Source organism: Acanthopagrus latus, chromosome 3 (assembly GCF_904848185.1).
Source record: "Acanthopagrus latus isolate v.2019 chromosome 3, fAcaLat1.1, whole genome shotgun sequence".
In the NCBI taxonomy this organism is placed as follows: domain Eukaryota; kingdom Metazoa; phylum Chordata; class Actinopteri; order Spariformes; family Sparidae; genus Acanthopagrus; species Acanthopagrus latus.
The window spans coordinates 24804332-24817591 of record NC_051041.1 but is presented as its reverse complement, the minus strand read 5'-3'; the positions used below and the strand labels follow the sequence as shown (position 1 = coordinate 24817591).

The 13260-nt window shown below is 43.0% G+C and overlaps 1 protein-coding gene across 1 annotated transcript in view; it reads left to right on the top strand.

Annotated features, from left to right (window-relative positions):
- foxo6b (forkhead box O6 b) overlaps window positions 1–5057 on the top strand; it is a 42038-nt gene extending 36981 nt beyond the window's left edge. The window contains exon 2 of the mRNA XM_037090839.1: window positions 828–5057. Within this exon, the coding sequence (XP_036946734.1) occupies window positions 828–2546 (1719 nt within the window). The 3' untranslated portion in view covers window positions 2547–5057. The remainder of the gene's footprint in view (window positions 1–827) is intronic.
- Window positions 5058–13260: the final 8203 nt, after the last annotated feature.

Here is a 13260-nt window from a genome sequence, read left to right as displayed (position 1 = left end):
TTCAAATGCTGCTGCGGAGCCCTGGATTAACTATACAGCTGTCACTCAGACACTTAAACAGGGGTCTGGAGAAGCTTATCCTGTACACCCCCCCCTGCACTCCACACCCATCTGCAACCACCATATCCTTCCCCCTCCAAAGCTATTTGCAGGAAGACTTCATCATAACGATATCTGCCGTCATTGCCTACTGTCATGTTAATTGTGCCATTATTTTAAAAGAGGTTAAATGAGCATGTCCCTTGCCTCCTCCTTCCTCTCGTTTACTTCCCCTCTGTCTTATTCCAGGCCTGAGTAAGAGTGTTTCTTTTTTCATTCTGGTGCTCTTCCAGATCTTCTCCTGCCAACTCCCTCCTCTTGCCCCTTCCCTCCCTCCCTGTCTCTGGCTAGATCTCAGGCTCTCATATTTGGAGGCCTTGCAATCGATATGGGCTGTCTGTGATTGGGTTGCCTCGCGTGATTCATTTCTGTAACCTTGGTGATGGTTTGATGTGGAGGCTGCACCCATGTCCATATTATGACTCAGTGAGCGCGTGTGGAGAGAAGAGGCTGGTCAGGGGAGGTATCGATTGGTCCTTCACTCTCCCTGCCCTCTTTGCTCTCCTCTCCATCTCCCTCTCTTTTTTTATCCATCTTTTTTCTCGCTCACCGTGCAGCCTTGATAGTTTGGCCATAATTTGAAATGACTTTGTGTTCTCATGAAATGATTATTTAACCCTAAATGTTCCCATGGGAGTTAATGTTTATCTCTTTCCTTCTCCCTCCCTTTTCTTCCTCTCCCTCCCTCTCTGCCACCATCTCCTTCCCATTTTTCTCTCTCATTCCAGAATTCAATCAGGCACAATCTGTCCCTGCACAGTCGCTTCATCCGGGTGCAAAATGAAGGGACTGGGAAGAGTTCCTGGTGGATGCTGAACCCAGAGGGAGGAAAGATGGGGAAAGGACCAAGACGGCGTGCAGCCTCTATAGACAACGGCACCCGGTACCTGAAGACCAAAGGCCGCATTAGCCGTAAGAGAGCAGGGGCCATGGGCCTTGGACGGGGACATGGTCAGGGGGCCGGACCCACAATGCAAGGTTCCCCAGAACATGGCAGTCCAGCAGGGAAAGGAGGTGTGGTCATGGGGGGTGAGGAGTATGAGACCTGGACGGATCTTCATTCCCGCACCTCCTCCTCTGCCTCCACGCTGAGTGGCTGTCTGTCCCCAATCCTGGCTGAGGCAGAGGCTGATGAACCAGAGGAGGGTGGACTTTCCTGCTCAGCCTCCCCAAGATTGTACCCTAGCCCCACCAGCACCCGCTCCCCAGCTTTGGGCACTGGGGGCCACTGCCCCACTGTGGAGCTGCCCCAGCTGACTGACCTGACTGGGGCTATCAGTCTGGATGAGAGCAGCTACCCCCAGCCACCACAGATCAAATGCAATAGTTATCCCTATGTGCCTGGGCCCAAGGCAGAGGGCTCCTACTGTGGGCCCATGTATGCACAGCCTTCCATGGGCATGCTCCGGCACCACACTCCCATGGAGACGATCCAGGAGAACAAGCCAGTCAGCTTCCAGCGCCCAATGAGGGGCTACTCAGAGAACAATGCCCTGCAGAGTCTACTTACTGGAGGACCTCCCTACTGCAACAAAGACACAGTGCTGGGCCAGGGACGGGAAACACACACACTAATGACACAGGGAACCAATGGTGTTCACAGCCCGCACAGCCACAATCAGAATCGCAGCCACAATCATAACCACAATCACAGTCAAGAGCACGCTCACAATCCCAGCCTACACAATGGTCATGGTTCAGTTCATGACCAGAACACAACCCACCATCAGAACCACAATCAGGGTCACAAACACCAAGCCAGCCTCAACTACAGCCACAAGCCCCACCCAGCCCATGACTATGGTCCAGCTCATGAGCATGGTCACAGTAACAAAGTAAATGCCAGCCATGATCACAATCCTCGCTCCAACCAGAGTCACATGCACAACCACAACCCCCACAACTCTCATAACCCTATGCACAGTGGGCCTCACTCCCAGGCCCTCTCTCCACGGGTTAGCACTGACATCCTGCAGCCCTACAGCCTCAAGACCTCCAACCACTATGGGCCTCGTCCTCACCTCCCAACATCGCCGTCCCTGCCGCCCAACCCTGCCGGTGTCATGGATGTTCCGCAGGACCCCTGCCGCCTGGCATCCGCACCTCACCCCCGCCACCAACCTTACCCTGGAGCTCACCAGGGTATGACTGACTCCTGGCATGGATATTATCACAACAACCACCAGCCAGGGAATAGTGGTTACCAGGGGCAACAGCACAACTCCCTCATTAGAATGGCTGCCAACCTGGAGATGGAGAATGTCCCCAATAGCCTGGACTGTGATGTAGACTCCATCCTGCTCAGTGACTTTATGGACACAGAGAATATGGACTTCAACTTTGACGGCTCTCTGTCTCAAGGCCTGGGCATGGGGATGGGCATGAGCTTGGGGGCATTTGCCTGCCCTCCACCAGCACACAGCAACCAAAGTTGGGTGCCAGGGTGAATCCAGGCCCAAGGGTTTGGTTAGACACATGACCGGAAAGCTCACCCACTGTGCCAGGCTGCTGGTGGGCTGTACCCTTGGACTGATGGACTGTGATTCTCTTTCTCTGAGACTGTAGAACAAAATACGTATTGTCATTTTGTTTCCTGTGGACTCCCAACTACCCCCTCCCCTACCCCTCACCCTGTTTATAAAGCCTTCTGTCTCCACATTGAACCTACCCCAATGCGCCCAGTCCTAAAGCCCCCCTTGTTCATGCCCTTCAAGGTTTTGTTTTGTTTTGTGTTTATGGTCCCCTCCAAATCTTGTCCTGCCTGTTCTAAGCTCTCTAGCACTTTACATCCATCCTTTCCATACAGATGCAGTAACACAAATACCAGACAAAGTCCTGTTGTGTTTTGGCTTAAGTTTAATGTATGCAATCCACTTTACAGTATTATCTCCTCCTATAGGAGGTGTTGTTTTTGACTCAAGAACATGATCAAACAGCTGCATAAATATCTCTCAATATAGAGGTGCTTGCAGATTGGGGGTTAAAACAGAGGCTTTGAGGTTGAAGAATTAATTAAAAAAAGAGGTTTTTAGAGGAAGACAATAAAACATAAAGGTGTCAAGGGGATAGAATGAAAGGGACCTCCATGGTCAGTGCACCTTCTCTCACTGGTGGGCAGTAGTGTTTCCTGTTGGGTTCAGTGCAGGAGGACAGTCATCCATCAGGCAACCATCAGCACCACTCCATTGAAATGCAACATCCCTTCTTTAATCTCCAAAGTAATGCCAGAGTGATGCATCACTATTGCAAAACTAATGCGCGACTCTGTTTTTTTTCACCCCCCCCCCCCCAACTCTGGACACACTGGCTTAATGTGTTTTGGCGAAAGTGATGATTAAAGTCACTCTGCACTAAATGGGGGAAGGATTGAAAGGGGTTATGTCGGGGGGGTTGGGGGGAATTGAGGAGAGATGGTAGGAGAGGAGAAATGCAAATATTCCCTCTGTGCCTCTTGCTCTCCATTTTGTGGATTTATGTAGCTTTCCCTGTAATGAAATAAGCAACGACCAGAGCCTGCTGTACATCCTGAGGAGCTCTCTGATTGGCCCGAGCTGGGCTGCCTCAGCATGGCTCCTTCACCGGCTGACCCCAGAACAGCTTAGTGAGCAGCTGTGGTCAGGCCAGGATGTTGATGGAGCTCCTGTCCTCAGACCCCAGGCAACCTTGTCTAATTCACTAACACCTAGGTTCAAGCCCACTATGTGCTTTTACTCCTGCGAATTGCACACTGATGAACAGCGTCAGCAGATTACTATTTGGTGCTATCTCTTCTTCCCAGGCTCCCTCCTATCGCACCACCGCATCCCGAGGTTACTCTGAGGGTAAACAAGAGTAATTAACCGCCAAACAAGATGGATGATTTATGCAAGTGTGTGTATTCGCTCATCGGCACAAAGTCATAATTCTTCCCCCCGCCAAGAACAAGGGAGGGCGATTTTTGAGAGGTGATGCCCAGCGACAAGGTAAAGCGGCTGGCAAGCAGTGTGCTTATAGTGTCCTTCAAGTCCTTCAAGCATTCCCTTTGGAAGCATTCCCCGCCCCGTCCTGGTCATAGCTTTACTTTGCTGTAGTCTTTCTTGTGCTCGTTCTGTGACTGTGCAGTTGTCTGTTCTGTTTCAACACAGCTTGGATATGAGCTTTCGTTTGCATTTGATTTCCTTCATTCACAGAAGGAAAATGGGGAAAGAGGGCTTTCACCAACCGCTGTCCTGGCATCTGTCCCACTCAAGACAGAGTGAATAGGAACAAGAGAGAGAAGTAAGGTAGATAGATACAGAGAAAGAATGGGTGGGAGGGAGGCAGCTAAATGAGTAGGCAGGATCTGTGAGAATGGGAGAGATTTTCCAGCTCGGTAGCTTTCTGTAGAATTGGCTGTTTGAAACAGGCCAAATGTCAAGTGCTACTCAGCCATCTCCAACAAGCTTTGACCAGAAAGCCACTTCTCCCTCCTGATCAAGGACAATGACGGGTATTTCCATACACATTTCTTTTGCTTTCTTCTTTCCTTTTCATGAGTTAAGATGGCCCATTGTTGTAACCCAACTGTGATTTGTTCTCTGGCCTGTGTGCACTTGTGTGTCAAGCTTCTCATGGGTGTGCGAGTGTGTGTGTGTGTGTGTGTGTGTGTGTGTGTGTGTAGCACAGTGATGTATAAGAACTGATTAAGGGAATATTGTTCAGAACTGACTTGCCCTGGTTTTGTCCATGCCTGGATGAGTGCAGCATACATAATATATACAGTTTATATTTATTGGTTATGGAGTTGGGTCTATGGAGGTCTGATCAGACCCCTCACTGCTTTGTCTTCATGATGACAAAGAGGAAGAATGCTATTTCAGTTTGACCACATTTCATTCTGTACATAATCTATATTGAGAAAATTGTATTATAATTTTTTTGCAAATATCAATTTCTTTTCTAAAATGATGTATCTGCTCATCTTGTGACTGTAAAATAAAAACAAATAAGAACATAGGTGTTTTTTTATGTGTTTCTGTTATTTGCATACACAATCACATGTAGACTTTTGTCAAGTGAAAATCTTGTATCTTCTGCAGCAACAATGAAAGCAATTTTCTTTTTCATTTCAGATTCAAAGCAGGTCAAGTCAGTTTGACTTATATAGCCAGATATCACTAATAACAAAGTTGGGCATTCAAATTATATCTTTAAGCCCACAATTTGGATAAATACAAACCTTTAACACAAAAATAAAGGGAGAAATCTCAGGAAGTGCCACTGAAGAGGGATCCCACTTTCAGGAGGGACAGACATGTAGTAGGGGTCTTTCAATTAGTGTAGAGAGAGAAAACAAAAGTAAAACCACAATATGGAGAATGGAAATTACAGCATTAAGTCTATTACAGAAATATTACAAGGCTAAAATGAACATAAAATGGCCCTTGCACAAAACTGGGCTATCTATACTGTAGAAAACAGAGGAAAGTTGTGGTATTCCAAATTACACAACAGGTAGAAAACCACAGTTTTAAATAGTAAAAACTGATTAAATCAGTACCGTAAAATATGTTTCTGAAAACATTTTAGGAGAAAAATAAAGAATTAACACGATTGTGGCTCATTTGATCAGGATTGCCTTGTTTTTGTTTTTACAATGAGTTTGTCAGTCTCCATTTTCATAATACAGAAACAATATGGTGACTTTCGGTGGTGTTCTACTGTATATGAATAATTGACATTAAAATCTGTAAAATTAGTTGATTACAAATTATACATATGATAATTACTTATATTTTTAGCTTTTGTCATAATTCTGTCAGTAATGATGACAGGAAAGATTATTATGATCAAAGAGGTTTTAAACAAACCATCAGGTTAGTCAGGTTATCAAACCTCTTTACTGGGAAATTGAGCCAACCTCAAAATGTCAAAAAAACAAAACTGTATCTGTTTCACTGTATTTTGAATGACAAAATGAAAACATAAAAATCATCTCAAGTGGTGTTACACAGTTTTCACATTAACAGTAGTCATAGAAGCAAATATATCATAGAGTTAACATCACTATGGTGGTATGTCACAAGATCCATCATTTGCTGTATGTGCGGGGGTGTATGCATCTGTATGTGTGTACATGTGTATGATGGAGAGTTGAACACACAAGTATATCCTATACCTCAGTTTTGGGATTATTTTGGGAGTGTGTGTATGTGCGTGACTCCCTACGTGTGTGTGCATTTGTGTGTGTGTGTGTCTAGTCTAGTGCCTGTGTGATAAGGCTCGTTAGCAACCCACTGCCATGCCACAGCTGTGTCTGTCCCAGTGGAGGCTTCCTCACTGAGGGACTGACTGCATCTGCACTGCCATACTGTGCAACACACACACACCGACAGACAGACAGACAGACAAACACACATACACATGACTGTGTCCTCATCGGCTCCTCACCCCTGTTGCTGTGTGTGTGGCCATGAGCCTGCAGAGAGAAAGTCAAAGTAATACATAGTTAGTTAGCAGCAGCTCACCTGACAAGATGGCTGATCCTTGTACACCTGGGAAGATGGCGGCACACACACAGGCTCACGCACACACGCACACACGCACACACGCACACACACACACACACACACACACACACTGTCAGACGCCAATAACAGCTCTCCATCATCCCCAGCTCATGCGGTTCTATAAAATATGCCTCTCGGATGCTAGTTAGTTCATCTGGTAGAGAGAGGAAGGTTAGTGTGAGACAGAATGCATAATAAGGACGGGCTCCTGCTGCACTCCATGCAAATGTGAAGCTTGACGTGTCAGAGCCGTGATGGATCTGTTCTGACAGACACAGTGACAGCCTGGTGACAGCAACTTAAAAACCTACACTCCTTCTTACTCTCACTCTCTCCTTCCTCATATATATTTACAACCCAAGCATCTTAATGCACTTTTCCTCCCTAATCTCCCATGATCTTCTGCAGCTAGTTCAGAGATGCTCCATATTTCACAAGATATGGAATTTTGTGATCTGACAAAGGTTGTAGGCTGATATGCGAAACTCTGTATGATATCTGCATAAACTATGTGGTGCTGTATCATGTGTAGTGTCTGTCAATAAACATTAATGAGACATGGTGAAATTCTTCACCAAATCCAAGGAAACTATTCTAACTACTAATCATTCCCTTTGGGGACTATTCTTGCAATCACACGGTAGTGATATTAATGAAATCATATTAATTTGATAAAACAATTTATGAGCTCTATACTAATTGTAGTAGTCTAACAAAATAAGTAGAATCTCAATGTAAAGATCTGTGTCAACATGCACTAAAATCTCATTAAATGAATCAGTAAAAGAAAGTACTTAATGTTAATGTTTTACTTGCATCTTTACTAAATCAGAAGTGTGACTGACAAGGAGACAAAAAGAAGACAGAATAGTTCATACACATTTTACAGAAAGGTGGTGGGGGGGGGGACATATGGGCCTGGATGAAGAGACATTTTCAGTCTTCAACATTTTCAATTCATGTAATGTAATGGAGGAATAATGGTGGGACAATATGAAAATACTGCAAGCTATTTTTTACAACATTTTAATCAAGATATCCACAATCCACAATAACCTTGCATTAAACCCTTGGTATACACCTCCATGACAACCTAATGGCCCAAAATAAAGATATGATATGTACCATTTTGCATTAAATTATGTCAAAAAAACAACAAAAAAACCTAGCCCTTTGTTACATATTTTGATGAGTTGAGTACTTAAATTATCCTAAATGTTTTTCTGACAATGTTCAAATCCAGCCACACCCACAAGTTTTTTTGAGGTAACAGTGTATTTCATTGTTGCCCGTTGCTTTAACTTCAAGGCGCGAACAGCACAGTCTGGTTTTAAGCTTGTTTTACAGTACAATTTTGAGATATTTCAACTGCATCAAGCTGAAATTTCAACTCTCCTTCCATTTTGTAACTAAATAAAAAATAATACTTAAGTTATTGCTTGTTATGCCATATTCAAAGGAGAATGGGTTCTTTATCAGGTTGGTGAAAACAGTGTAAAAAAAACAGTATTGTTGAGCTGTTGAACTGCAATTTCTTATACATGAATATAAAGCTGGAGGTGAGGAACACCATCTTATCAAAAATAAGGTAGGCTTCCTTCAAATCTTAAACCATTTTGTGTGTCTGTGCCTTGTGCATTTACATACCGTATAATGGTGGTCAAACTGTGCTCCATGGGTTTCTTTTATGTGTGCCGCTCTGTGACCTTAATGAACACCTGCCAGCAAATCAAAAATGAACAATTTACTTAAAGAAATATGTGCAGCCCATAAAGTAACATTTCTAGTTCATTTTCTTATCCACAGAGGACGCAGAGTGTGACACTGGTGGTCAGTCGACATACTGTACATTTGTGTGTCGTGATCCAGTCTCTGTGGCCTCCTGACCCCATGCAGTGAGCCACTGGGACAGGCTGATGGGACTGCCTGCTGGTGAGCGGGCTCACTGCTGTGGTTTATTACAGCAGAGGCTCCCCAGGGATTCAGCTGATGGCCAACATCAAAGCTGTGCCTGGTATATTAAAACAGCAAGAATGTGGGTGGAGGTCATCTCCAATGAATTCCGTTTCCTATATGGGACAAACGCCTTCAGCACGTTGCATGAATGCTCATTATCTATTCATGCAGTCATTGAACACTCCCTGTTTCACTTCAGATTCTCTTTTTTTTCTTGCCTTTAAAGTGAGCTGAGCGTTTTTTTTTCTTTTCTGAGCATGAATTTCGACAATTCAAACTTCCGCTCAATGACAAGCTATGAGTCCCACGCTGGAAAAAGGTCCCATGTGTTTGAAGCATCTAGGCCGCTCCATCTTTTTGATCAGCAGCTCGGCTGTGAATTCTGCAGATCAGAAAGTGGATCAGAGGCTCCCTGGGGACCGCCATTTACGCCTGCCACCAGCAGAGGATAGAGAACGTAATTAAGAGTTTGTTAAGATGCCCAAATTCCTTCTCATTTCCACCCGCCTTCCTCCATCCGCCTCCCATCCCTCCTCCTCCTGCTCCGAGTAGCTCTGATCTCGCCACAGATTAAACCTCTCATTCCCCGAGAAGACAGAGCCATGGAGGGGAGCTGCATCTCCAGCCACACAGGCTGATTATCTTAAAGAGTAATTAGTGAGTGTGACAATCTCAGAGCCAGAGCGCTGTGTCGACATGATGGAGATGGATTATTCTGACTGGGGTGTACACGAGCCCCACTGAAAGGCACAAGAAAGAGGAGAGCATGTGTTGCATTTGTGTTAATTATCAGTGTCACTCACTCTTTATGTGTCTTTATGTTCTTGTTAGTAATTACTGTTCATGTATGTGTATGTATCAGTGTCAGTCAGTCAGTCAGTCAGTCAGTCAGCAAGCAACATCAAACCACTGCAAGGCAACAATTATCCCCTCAATAATACGCAGCTCGGGCTTGGTACATACTGTGTAAGATTTGATACTGAATGTTAATTGATCTGAAAGTTGATTGTCACATTTGTGGGGGAGGGTGAAGACTAGAAAAAGTCAGTCGGAATACAATTCATATTTTATTAATGTTATTGGTCCTAATGAAAGCAAAAACAAAGACAATGGGAAGTAGCATAAGAAACATGTCGGTAAAGACATTCTAACTGTCTTTTATCATAATTGCTATTGCAATGTTCCTCATCATCATTCCTTCCCACACTCAAAATTACAAATAGAGTTAAATACAGTCATTTAAATGAGTAGAGACTAATTGCAATGGCTCAAAGAGCTATTACAAATGAATTAAATTTAATATGCACACAAGGAAAAGTTGAGGGAATATGTGAAGAGACTCCTTCTTGGCATCATTATTTAACTGGCTTAGTCATGCCTTGAGATCTGGTTGCATGTGATCAGGAGCTGTTTCTTTAGGTCTCCGCAAGGACAGACTAAGTCTAATTATAATTTCATTATTAATAATTCTATTAATGGAGATTTCTATGCAACTCCATGAAAACATCCACACATATTGTTCTTACTTGGAGATTTTCTGTTGGTAAATATTTACACCCAGTGACAAGCAGGTGCAGTTCTTGAGCTAATGTTAGCTTGGACCTAGTTAGACTGACAGAGACATTTGAGATAGCACATTTACCATTCTCGATTTAAAATAACAATGTCATTTAGGTGTCCCCTTCAGGTGTCACATTTCACTGGACACTATAAAGCGAGCTGTTGGATGCTTTTAGCTGGTTGACATATCCAGGAATTGGAATTACACTCTAGTCTGCCTGCTTTATGCAGCTGTTCATTGGGATGTAGTGTTGGTTGTGTTACAGGTAATAATGGTAAAGACTGGAAATAACTTTACTCGAGTACCGTTTTTATGTAAAGTTTTAGTACTTGTATATTCTGATTTATTGCTGTTATCATAATTTCTCTCCATTACATGTCAAGGTTGTGTATCTTTTGCTTCACTACATCTGACATCTATAGTTACCATTAACAAAACGTTGTTATTGTTATTGATATGAATGTGTATCACTATACAAATTCTCTCCAGTACAATCAAGAATATTTTGAAGCTATTTTCACCATAATTCACAAAACTTTTCCCACTCAAATTCACACCCACGGGCAATGCAGAATCACCGATAAGCTTAACCCGCATATTTTATCACTGAGTCGCGGTGTCACCCATTAATAATCACAATTCAATTATGTAATATATTAACAAACCTTCTGCATAGTGGCTACGTATCAATATTTTTGTACTTCAAATTACTTAAGTAAAAGTCACCAGCGCTGTAGATTTGCCAGGGTAACAGCATACACAAAGTATTCACCTAAACCTTTCACTGAACAATTAAACTGTGTGTCTGATAGAAAATATATGACAGCACCTTTAATGTTGAACTTTAATTTTCCTTTCTCTGCTCAGACTGCCAATAAAAACATGATGATCATTTCCATGTTGTGATGTTTAAGAAAATGTTGTGTATCATTATTTGAAAGGCCAGCCAAAATTCAGTTAAATATGGAAATAGTATATGCTTTACCAGAACTTTTAGTCCTAGGTCTAGCTGTTTGCCATCAGCTGCCAATACATCATGGCTAGCTATACTGTGCAGCAGAACTATTTCCAAGCTTTGCTGAAAGGGTACCAACTTCCCAGGATAAAAAGAGTAGGATATTATAATAACAATATTAAAACACAAATAACTGAATCACATTCATTGTAAATAGTTGACATACAATAGAAAGGGCATACAATGCAATACATATGGGATACCTGTGAGATAAAAACTAAAAAATAGTCTTGCAAGCTAAGCACCAGTAATGAATCAGAACAATATGAGGAATTGTAGGTATAAATTAGCTATGTTTGTATTGTATGATGTTGTGTCATGATGTTCATCAGTGACACCTGGAAGTAACTGGTGTAAACTGGTGTGTTGGTTGATTGCATGTCTATAAATTATTTTGGCCTGTAACACACACTGATCTCTGCAATCCTATCTTCAGATTTTCTCTGCTGCTCTGGGACGTTTTCTTGTTGACTCCTTGTTGAGATGCCAAAACAAGAAGAAGCGAAAACAGATCAATGAAACACCAGATCAGATGATGGAAAAGCTGCAAACGAGGAATCATACTGGAGCGGAGTGAAGCTCAAACTGAGTAAAAAAGAGTGACATCATCACCTCTCACAACTGCCATCACGGCAGTCCCGGTTATAGACTACCTTGATTGGGAGGGAGCAGTATGAAATGCTGATTGGTCACCAACTGCTACTGTGTTGAGAGCCATAAGGATGACATTTTTTTGTATGCCTACCAGTCTATGATGCCAACCCAGACGTAAGCATCACCGATTCGCTGTGGTTCCATCTGCAAAGCTCTAATGGGAATTCTTTTTCTGGATTCTATTTAAATGTGAAGCTACAATGTAACTGGCATTTTGAATTTTAAATTTTAAACCCACCTCCACCCCACATGTTATAGGAGGACAACTTTTTCAATGCCCAGTCATAGTAAGTTATATAACATTAAATGGAATCTAACCCTAAATATTATATTTGTATTATTATCTTCCAACACTTGCTAATGTTAATGTTAGTTTTCAAGTTTTGAGTATAATCAATAAACAGTTTTTTTGTGTGTTTTGTGTTTGCATGCAGTGCAGCTCATGGTCGTGCAGCTCTCTGAGTGGTGGTAAGATGTGAAAGGAGGATGGGAAATTTTGCAGTTTCGTAGTGGGAAAGTTTCTTTGTACTCTGTGAAGTAATCTGTGGAAATGCAATTTTGTAAACAGCACTTTAACAATAAATCTTGATTGATTCATGCTATGTTATGGTACACCACTTTCTTGTGCTTCAGAAAGTCGTGTGTGCCTGCCTGGGTTCCCTGGTTATCCCTGCTAGATGCCAGCACCCTCAGATTAGCCACTGTTGGAGGGCACTCTGGCCCCAGGAAGTAAACAATTTGCCGGTGGCACTAACCTGAATTTACAGGTAATGGAGTGCCTTATCACATACGTGTGTTGTTTAATCCTGTCGGCGGGGGTGGGGGAGGCTTGTGGGCCAACAGGCCTAACAGTGGTGCTAGCAAGAGTTGAAAGTTGAAACCCGCTTCACAACCTGTATGTAGACTGCCCTTGTGAGGTTTCCCTCAGGACAGAGACAAGCTCTGCAGCAGCTGCCGATGGGACTCTGCTACTACTAGCAGTTGCTAGCAGGCATGCTAACAACTAACAAGCCTGTGGCTAAAATCTGGAGTGCCCATTATATCTAATGTGATGCTAACCACAAGAAGCTGCCACTGACTGAATGCACGGCGCAAGGGAGAGAGAGGCCGGGCTCTGTTGGCAGAAGAGCTGTGGACTGTGATTACTCTGAGCAGCATTTATGGGAATAAATTGTACCTAGAACTGGGCCCGCATCACAGCATAGATTTTGATGATCATTTGCTCATGTTCAGACTTTAAAGTGACTTAAACTTCAGACCTTTGTGATTGATGATTAAGATTTTTGCTGCTGTAAGACGATTTTTAGAATGTCTGAAAGTACACTTTTTTTTAATTACTAATTTAATTTAATGAATTTAACTTGTAGCCAGTTACAGTTGTAATCTAACCTGTTAGAACCTGTAACCTGTAATGGTTAATGGCAACGCAATACATTGTAAAAATACAT